The sequence below is a fragment of the Solanum stenotomum genome, chromosome 5, assembly GCF_019186545.1.
Source record: "Solanum stenotomum isolate F172 chromosome 5, ASM1918654v1, whole genome shotgun sequence".
NCBI lineage: Eukaryota > Viridiplantae > Streptophyta > Magnoliopsida > Solanales > Solanaceae > Solanum > Solanum stenotomum.
This window is the reverse complement of record NC_064286.1, coordinates 4261684-4271339: the sequence shown is the minus strand read 5'-3', so window position 1 is coordinate 4271339 and position 9656 is coordinate 4261684. Positions and strand designations below refer to the sequence as shown.

The 9656-nt window shown below is 35.9% G+C and overlaps 1 protein-coding gene across 4 annotated transcripts; it reads left to right on the top strand.

Annotated features, from left to right (window-relative positions):
• The first annotated feature begins 1603 nt into the window (after window positions 1-1603).
• LOC125866232 (transcription factor GTE4) lies at window positions 1604-9454 on the top strand. Of its 4 annotated transcripts, none has more exons than XM_049546563.1 (7): window positions 1604-1927; window positions 2336-2473; window positions 2591-3867; window positions 3970-4015; window positions 4113-4211; window positions 4355-4459; window positions 9122-9454. In XM_049546563.1, exons 2-6 carry the CDS (start codon window positions 2341-2343, stop codon window positions 4414-4416), a joined length of 1617 nt encoding a protein of 538 aa, XP_049402520.1. In that variant the 5' UTR covers window positions 1604-1927; window positions 2336-2340; the 3' UTR covers window positions 4417-4459; window positions 9122-9454. The 4 variants fall into 4 exon arrangements, with proteins under 4 accessions (XP_049402520.1, XP_049402517.1, XP_049402518.1 ...); XM_049546562.1 differs by having other exon boundaries at window positions 1609-1927; window positions 2308-2473; XM_049546560.1 differs by having other exon boundaries at window positions 2308-3867.
• Window positions 9455-9656: the final 202 nt, after the last annotated feature.

Sequence of the window (9656 nt, the reverse complement as noted above, 5' to 3'; positions counted from 1 at the left end):
TCAACCAAGACTCATTCTAGACTTAGAATCACCCCCTGAATCCAACGGTGCCCTCAGAATTCCATTTCGAGCACCGGAACCTCGTTTGTTGACCAAAGTCAACTCTTGATCAAAATTTCACAATTTTTGCAACTTAGGACCTCAAATCTTCGTTTTAACTCCAAATTTGACTCCGTAAATTCTCATAGACCCGTTTCGACATTCTAAAACTGCTAGAATCGACGAAAATCCGATTCGAGTCTCGAAACTCCAAATGACTCGAAATAGCACTTTTAACCAAATTTTAACTCTTAAAAACTCAACTTTTCATCAATTTTTCCTTCAAACCAACTTCGAAAATACAACAATTAGGACTCGGGGCAACTATCGGGGGGGGGGGGGGTAAAACGGTCATTTTATGAAAATTTCCAAAAATGACCTTTAGGGTCATTACAGACAATAATATTGAATATTTGTTCTTTAGTTTTACATTGGTTTAGACAATTAAAATACATAATCTAATTTTAATTTTCCTTAAATATGTAGTAATGTAACTAATACTTATTAAACTTATTTTATTAGTTTGGTTTGGTTTATAAATTTAAATTTTTTACACAAATGATTTGGTTTGATAATTGAAAAATCCGAACCAACCCGGTCATGTACACCCCTACTTGCATTCATATTTCAAACATAGAGAATGATATTTCACTATCTTTTATTTAATAACATAATATATAAATGCCACTATACCAAAAGTAATTAAAGTATTTATATTGGTTGATGCAGTGGCGGAGCTAGAATTTTGTCTAAGGGGTGTCAAAATATAAAGAAATAAAATTGTGTAGAAGCTAAGGAGTGTCAATATGCAATATATATACATAAAAAAATATTTTTACTCTAGCTACACAACGTAATTTTTTGACGAAGGGGTGTCGATCGACACCCCTTAACTACATGTGGCTCCGCCACTGGGTTGAGGGATTCAAAATTTAGACGTTATAGAATTTGAGCTGAGCAAGCGGATTTTGAAATGCAAATCTAATTCTACTTATACTTATTAATTAACCTCATCTCACTCTTACAACATGCACTATGTTTCCCTTTTTTTTTCCAAATAAAGGGTGAGAAGACTGAAAATGACTTATGATACGTCTTTTCTGAAGTAGTCCACTATCTATTCTTTCTAGTCGTTTTATTATTAAGTTTGTTTTATGTTTTCTCAATAAATACGAAAGATCACTCATAAGAACAAGCTTATGAAAATTGAATTATTTTTTTCATAAATTAAACAGCATACATGTACAAACAATTTATTACTTTCAGTTTCATTTTTTTTCTTCAAAAAGAAAATTCAAATTATTCAACTTGCCTTTAAATCTTGATAGCATATTTATCACACAAAATACTAAATGCAAGTCTTCATTTTATCCATCGAGCTCCAATATGATGAGTGATGTCAAAATAATATATATGTATCATATACAAAATTACCTATTAACAGTTGGCTATATCTTAAATAGGGGTTCTTAAAGTGGCTATATGTGCACTTGCCTCCAACGAAAGAGTTACTATTTGAACTTTGGGCCCAACAACCTTTCTAACTCTACAGAACCTAACACTTCCCACGCGCCACCCTCAACGCGTGGATAGCATCTGCAAACACCAAGACAATGTCGACGCTCCGATCAACCTGAAATCCACGCCGTCGATCTCTGACCTTCTTCGCGATGACAAAATCCTAGCCGTCAATACCGTCGTGGCCAGCACGCGACTCGCATTTCTCCCTCCTCTCCTCCACTTACCGACCACTATTCTTCTCCGATATTTGGAAAAAAACAAAGAGCGATTTGCAGTAAACAGATCAATCGTTGAGAGAGAGACTGAGCAGCTGATTGATAGATAGAGAGAGAGAAACTCTGTGTGTGTATGTGAAGATCTACTAAAGGTATGTGTTCGTTATTGTGTTCTTAGTTTAAACCCTAAATCTCCATAATTTGATTCAATAATTTACATAAATGCTAACCTTTTTTGCATACATGAGTATTTACGGCTTATGCTCAGCTTGCGAGTGTGTAATGATTTGTTTTTTGTTGTTTTGAGCAGTATATTTGAGCTATGAAATTGTTTCTGCTTAAGGACTGTTTGCTTAGGGTTTCTATCACTGTACATGTACTAGTGTGTGCGTCTGCGTGTTATTTGTTGTAAGATTAGCTTGCTTGAGAGGAAATTCAGTGTTTGTCTTTTATCGGTAGGAATTATGTTTTGTTGAAAAGCAAGAGATATTAACATATATTTATGTAATTGCTTTTTTGAACTATGTGTTAGGGTTTTGTTGTTGAATGTATGACTTCAGGGACAATGATGAATGGTGAAAATGGAGGATCGGAAGAGCAGCAGAATATGACTGAAAGCAAAGTGTACAGACGGAAGTCGTTTAAAGGGTTAAATAACATAGGCGATGGCTTACAACATCCGCATTCTGAAATCCTAGGTATGGAAGACGTCAATTCATCTCGAAAAATAGTTGGTTTGCGCTTAGAAGCGGCTTCAGAAGGCTCTTCGAGTCTGAATCGTGTGCTAACATTGGAGAATACTGGAATATTCGCAGGTAGTGGTCAAGAAAATAGTGCTAGAATCAATTTAACGTTCAAGTCCAAGCGGGAGATGAGAGAGCTAAGAAGAAAGCTGCAGAGTGAATTGGACTTGGTTAGGAGTTTGGTGAAGAAGATTGAGGCAAAAAATGTACAGAAGACTGGCCCTGGAATTGATAAGGATAGTGGGGTGCGACGGGTACATTCAGACGTGTCAAAAATGGGGCAACATCTTGAGTCCAGGCCTTTGAATCAGTTAAGTGTATCGGTTTTGGAGAACAGCCATGGTGTGGGTGAGAATGTGGAGAAAGAGAAGAGGACACCAAAGGTAAACCAATTTTATAGGAACTCAGAATTTTTATTAGCCAAGGACAAGATTCCCCCAGCTGAAAGCAACAAGAAGTCGAAATCAAATGCAAAGAAAGTGAGTGGGCCAGAATCAGGACCTGGTATTGAGCTAGGGAAGTTCTCAAATCAAATGCTAAAGAATTGTCGTGCTTTGCTTGAAAGATTGATGAAGCACAAGCATGGTTGGGTGTTTAACCAGCCTGTTGATACAGAAGGTCTTGGTTTACATGACTATTTTGACATTATTAAGAATCCAATGGACCTGGGAACTGTGAAGTCCAGGCTTGAGACTAATCTGTACAAGTCTCCTAAAGAATTTGCTGAGGATGTGAGACTAACATTTCAAAATGCCATGACGTATAACCCAAAGGGCCAAGATGTTTATATGATGGCTGAGCAACTTTCCAAGATATTTGAGGAGAAATGGCCCACTATAGAGGCTGATTATATGCGCGAGTTGAGATTGTCAATGGACTCTGAGGTGAGTTTGCAGACTCCTACATCTAAGAAACCTCCACCATTGCGGCCCTCTGGAATGAGGAAGACTTTAGACAGATCAGAATCAACGACCAGACCTGTTGGTTCCAAGACTAAATCTGTCGCTGTCTCCCAATCTGGAAGGACCCCTGCACCAAAGAAGCCGAAAGCAAAGGATCCCAATAAAAGGGAGATGACATATGATGAAAAGCAAAAGCTTAGCACAAGCCTACAGAATTTGCCATCTGAAAAGCTTGAAAATGTTGTACAGATCATCAAAAAGAGGAATTCATCTCTTTGCCAACAGGATGATGAGATTGAAGTGGATATTGATAGTGTTGATACTGAAACCCTATGGGAGCTTGACAGGTTTGTTATCTATTACAAAAAGAGCTTGAGCAAGAACAAAAGAAAAACTGAACTTGCAGATCAAGAAAAAAAGGAAACCGAACAGAATGTTCAGGAGAAGGTAAATTATTGAGCATTATTTTTTCTGGTCTGATCCTCTTTTTTTTCCTGTTTGGGTAATATTCTTTTGTTTCATGTTTATGCTCTCCTTTCTATTTTGCAGAATGCTAACCCAGATGTGGTAGAAATTCCAAAAGAAAGCAAAGCAGGTAAGTTTTTAAATTGTGAGATTTGCCAACTCTTAGGTATGGTAACCCAAATATCTATTTTGGAGATAATTATTGACTCTGTTATATGTGCTGGCAGAAGAGAAAGGTACTTCCTCCAATCTTGCTCAACTAGAAAATCAGGGGAAAAATATTAGTCAACCAGGCAGCTCTAGCACTGACTCTGTGTCATCAAGTGGTAATTTTACTTTTCTCTTTCTCTCTCATTTTTGTTTTGATTTGCCTTTTTCTTTTGTGTGTGTGTGTGTTGGGGGGTGGGGGTTTGGGGTGTCAAGATTGGATATTTTACTTTTCTCTATAATTGTTTCATGTCAATTGCAGATTCTGATAGTGAAAGCTCCTCAGGAGGTGCATCTGATGCAGAACATTCACCAAAAAGTTGACTCTGTTGTCCAGATACAATGCTCTCTTATTTAATGTCTTGTGGTAAATACTGGACTCTGTTTCCACTGGTTATGTTGTTGTTGTTGTGTTTCCTCAGTCGATGCTAACTAAAATCTTTTGACTTGCCGCCATTAGTGCAGCAGCTGTCCAACTAAGGTTCTATTTACTGATACTAATTTGAATAATCCAAATGCCTTTATAATCGTGATTTATATTTCATTCTTTGTTTTTAAGTTTTTCGGTGATAGGTACCTTTAAATTCTACAAAATGCCAAACACAGGAATGTGTTGCTTAAGTCTATTGTTTCCAAACTTTAAGGATTTGCAAAAAATCGTGGCATAGAACTTATAAAGCATACGATGAAATTTTTTAAAAGAGTGATAGAGCATAATATAGGGATATTACAAGGGAGATAGAGGCACATTTTGGGTTTATTCCTGATAGATTTATAACAAAAGCTATAACTTTTGCTATAAATGATTGATGGAAAGGTACCCATCGTGGTGGCCCAGTGGTTTGGGCTTGGGACTTCCATGTTAACCCCTTGCCAGCGAAAGCAAGGGGCTTGCCTTTTGGGTTGAGCTTGTTGCACCGGGCTTGCCTAGTATGGGTTACCTCTTCTATGTGGTTTGCAAGCTATTGTATAGGAGCTTGGGTTTTACCCTGTGCGCGCCCAAAGGGTAGCGGCTGCGAGTTTCCCTTGTCATAAAAAAAAATGATTGATGGAAAGGTGAAGGGTGAGGAAAAGTTATCTCCGAAGGGTAGAGGGGCGGGCCCATTATCTACCGAGTTTAGAAGGCTGTGATTGGTCCAAAGGGCGGGTCACAGACGGATTTCTCGGTTATCAAAAAAAAAAAAAAAAAAAAAAGTTATCTCCAATGGAATATTCATTGATGTTGAGAAAGTATATGACGAAATGTCACGAAAAATCTTTTGGTGGGTGCTCAAGAATAATAAAGTTCAAATAAAATGTTTAAATGTCAAAAAGGACATGTATCAAGGAGTACCATGTTAGCAAGATGAGAAGATTTGAGATATTCAATTTTTTGGGTGATACCAATTATGATTTGCTTAAAAATCTCTAGAATAATAGAAGCTGACTTAGAAAGTTGGAAGAAATATAGAGGAGTTTCTCGTATATATTGCTTTACATTAGATATTCTCTTGAGCCCATATTTATATATCTTACTAGTTTTGGTACGTACATGTGTTGCATGTGTTATTTGCGCCTGTTAATAAAAGTGTATAGAATATAGAATACAAATGAAGTATGAATTTAGACTTGAACCTGTAATAAGGATTGAACATATTAAGAAAATTTATTAACTTATGCATAGACCCCAGATTGTACAATAATTAGTTCAAATGAGTTGAACAACACACAGACCATCATCCTTCAAGTTTGCCCAGTCTCTAGGTGTAGTTTATTTACAAATTCCTTTATAGTATCAAAAAAGGTATTTATATATATTTACATATTACTCCTTGCGTCCCAATAAATGTGACACTCTTGCCTTTTTAAGTCTGTCTCAAAAAAATGACACATTTTATATTTTTTTTGAAACTGTGTTAGTTTTATCTTTTTTGAAACTGACACCACCTTTTGTATTTAGTGATAATTTAACTTTAAAATGTCCATTTTACCTTTATGAGATGATTCATAGTCATACAAATATCTATGGCTTATTTTAGACCACAAATTTCAAAAGTTTTCTTTTCTTTCTTGAACTTTGTAACCAGTCAAACGTCATTACATAAATTGGGATAGAGAAAGTAATATTAAATATAGATTCAACAACAACATACCAGAGAATATCAAATATAGATTCAAAAGAAAGGTTTGAGCCAAAAAGAGAGGATTTAACATATTAGGAAAAGGGAAAAGGGTCATATTTGACTTTCGTTATACTTTTTTGATATATTTACCCTTGTCATCCAACTTTAAGGCCACATTTACCCTCCATCCATTAAATCCCCATATTCTCACAAAATTACTAATGTGGCGCTCATGGATTTTAATTTTTTCTTAATTAATTTAACCTATTCTATACGATTAGATCCGATCCACTAACCAAAATAAACCCAACTTGCTTCCTGCTTAAATCTTCTCTACACAAGCGTTTCTATACAAACAAACAGAGAAAATTATATATCTCCTCCTTCATATCAGACAACAATCAGATTAAAAACAGAAATAGATTTTAACATTCAATCCAGCATCTTTTGTTAAGTATATTAGAGCCAACTTTCATCTCTAATCTCGACACACAAAATTGGTGAAGCATTTTATTCAAAAATAGATGTAGTTTTTGGTTGTGAACATGATGGGCGAACTTGGGCAATTAGAGAGAACAGAATTCAAAGTCTATAGTAGTGGAATAAAGATGAATATGGGCAGTGGAAATAATGTGTTATCACAGAGGAACTGCTTGCTGGCTAGATCCCAATTCAACCAATAGTTGGGAATGATGATGCAAGTAACCAGAGAGGTATAGAGGGGACCTAACTGATTTGGGTAGTTTAGTGCTTCAGATCAGCTTCTAAGCAAACTCGCTTGGGCTTGACAATACGAGGTGATTTGATCCGTTGCCCGCTGAACTCTGAGCTCTCCTACACAGCCTGGTATGTTTTCTAATCCTCTCAGATTTTCCAAATCAATCAATAAAAGCTCTGCAATATTCATTCTCTGCTCAACTCCATTGACCCATCTCATAAAGCCACCAGAAAACATAAATGGAAACCCACGCTAGTCTCCTGCTCCGTCACACCAGATCCATGGACACTCAACGACCTGCTTTTAGGTTTATTTTGGTAGTGGATCGGGCTTAATTGTGTGGGGTGGGTTAAAATGATAGAGATTAGATTTAATTAGGGAAAAATAAAATCCACCTAGGCGCCACATAGGTAATTTTATGTGGGAATATGGGGATTTAATAGATGAAGGGTATATGGCCTTAAAGTTGGATGACAAGGGCAAATATATCAAAAAAGTATAATGAAGGACAAATATGACCCTTTCTTGAGAGTACAGGGGCAAATACGACCCTTTTCCGTCAGGAAAATTTATTTCCTAATGCACTGACAACACAATATAATAATTAGTTTATATGAGTTGAATAACACACACCGATCATTTTTCAATTTTGTCAAGTATTTAAGTGTAGTTTCATTACATATTTTATGATGAAGGATGTAAAATAATATCAAAATGTTTCTAAAATAATTATTTTCATGAGATAAAGAGAAAGGTCTACCTGAACCGATGAATTCGTGAAAATGCTAGCTAGATTTTCAAGGAATATGAAAAAATATCACTTGAAATGATTTGACCATATCGTTTGTGTACATACCGATGTCGTGTGGCGGTATGATGACTGAAGGAGCTAAAAGGGTAGATGTAAGATCATGTTCAGGTATGTTGTCTCGAACTCTATGCCGACTTAAGTAACAAAATGCAAAGGTACCATATAGGTAATACCAGCTTGCTGGATTAGGAATTAGTTGTTGTTACACTTATATTAGATTCGGTGTTTGTTTGAATATAGAGTACTTGTTGTAGGGGACTAGAGACCAACTAAATGTTTAAAAATACAATTTTCTTTGTCTTGGAATAGGATGAACTGGAAAAGAGTAGATTGATACAGAGGATACAATTTAAAAGAATGGAATGATAGTGGATTCGTATAGTTAAAACCCCAATTAGTTTAGGATCGAGTTATACTTATTGATTGATCTTGTGAATTACATGGAATGGATGATTTACCAGAGTTCAAGGCACCCTTAAATTCCTAAAGGTTAGTAGTCAACCAGAGAAATAAAGAATGCTGAACATAGAATAGTGCAGCTTAACATTATGGTCTTGTGGTTGGTGAGTATTCTTTTTCTTTCTAATTATTTAGAATGTATGATCGCTGGAGGTTAAGGTAGCATTGATAACACTAACTTGGCAAATGATATAGAACCTGCATATATGATAGATGATTGTATTTTGAGTCTCGTTGGCATGATTTTTTGCCATTTTATGTAGGGTAAATTTATGTATCCCAGAGAGGGACCTTAATTGAATTCACATACATCCTGAAGGTAATGCAATTATAACACGGTGTTGGTAACATAAATGATGGAAGTTTCACATATGTGAAATTGTAGAGGTCTGTACATCATAGTTGCGTAACATGATTGACGAAAATGGTTGGTATTCCGTTGAACTGCTATGATATCCTTTTGGGTGAAGATTTTGAGCTCCCAATATCCAGGAAAAAAGATCTTGAGCACCCCATAGTCTTGTTGCTCTACCAGGGTTTTCTGGTAAAAGACCAAACATTTAACATCAGAGATATCTACTCTTTAGTTGAATTCAATTTTTGAAAAATGAATTACTGATCGAGTGATGCAGAAACAATTAGACCTATGTTGCTCAAACTCTTCAAAAATGTTCTCTGGTGCATTTTTGGAGTATCCTACATGGGTGTGATAGCATTTTTGGAGAGTCTGAGCAACATAAAATTAAGCAATTTATCTTACTGTATGTTGATTGATACAAGTTTGCCAGAACTAGAGTTGGTAGCTATCTTTTCTGCTGAATTAATCTTATCCATGCTATCCAGTCCATCGTAAAACTAATCATTAATATTGCTCTCTAAGTCATATGCTTGAACTTGAACTCGAACTCAAGTCGCTAATATTTCCAAGTTTGTTTGCAGATTTCAAAATCGCGATCATGCGTATGTGGTCCTTCAATCAAGAGGGTGCTGCTGCAGATGGTTGTGGCATATGCTAGTGACTGGTCTCAATTTGTATAATAGTAGCATCTAGTTTGCAGCAGCTTATGTATATTTTGCTTATGGAGTACTGATTTGTGCAGTTTGAAGTCATTGTTTAGGTCACATGGACCTGTGTACTCAGTGAGTGATTGAATCACTTGAATGTGGTGCAACTTTTTTTATCTCTTCCTAACTTGTACTAGTTTTAGGTGCTCTGTGTATATATATCCTATGCTTCAGTGAAGTAATAAATTAATTAGGACAATTATCTAACTTCTAGTATGTTTCAATGAATAATTGTATCCCTATTAATGCATAACATGTGTTGGGTAAAACTTACATGCACAGATTGTTTACGCTAAATTAATGAATGCATGATATGTGTTTGTGTAAACACAGGGTACATATAAGTTTTTACCCTAAATCAATATGTTGGTGTAAACAGTAGATACGGCTATTCGTCTTCTCTCTTTTT

Excerpts from the sequence above, each read along its gene's own strand:
- LOC125866232 (XM_049546560.1), top strand. The coding sequence starts at position 2,326 with ATGACTTCAGGGACAATGATGAATGGTGAAAATGGAGGATCGGAAGAG. Across the intron at positions 4,016-4,112 it reads TCCAAAAGAAAGCAAAGCAG|AAGAGAAAGGTACTTCCTCC; the intron begins GTAAGTTTTTAA and ends ATGTGCTGGCAG. Across the intron at positions 4,212-4,354 it reads TGACTCTGTGTCATCAAGTG|ATTCTGATAGTGAAAGCTCC; the intron begins GTAATTTTACTT and ends TGTCAATTGCAG.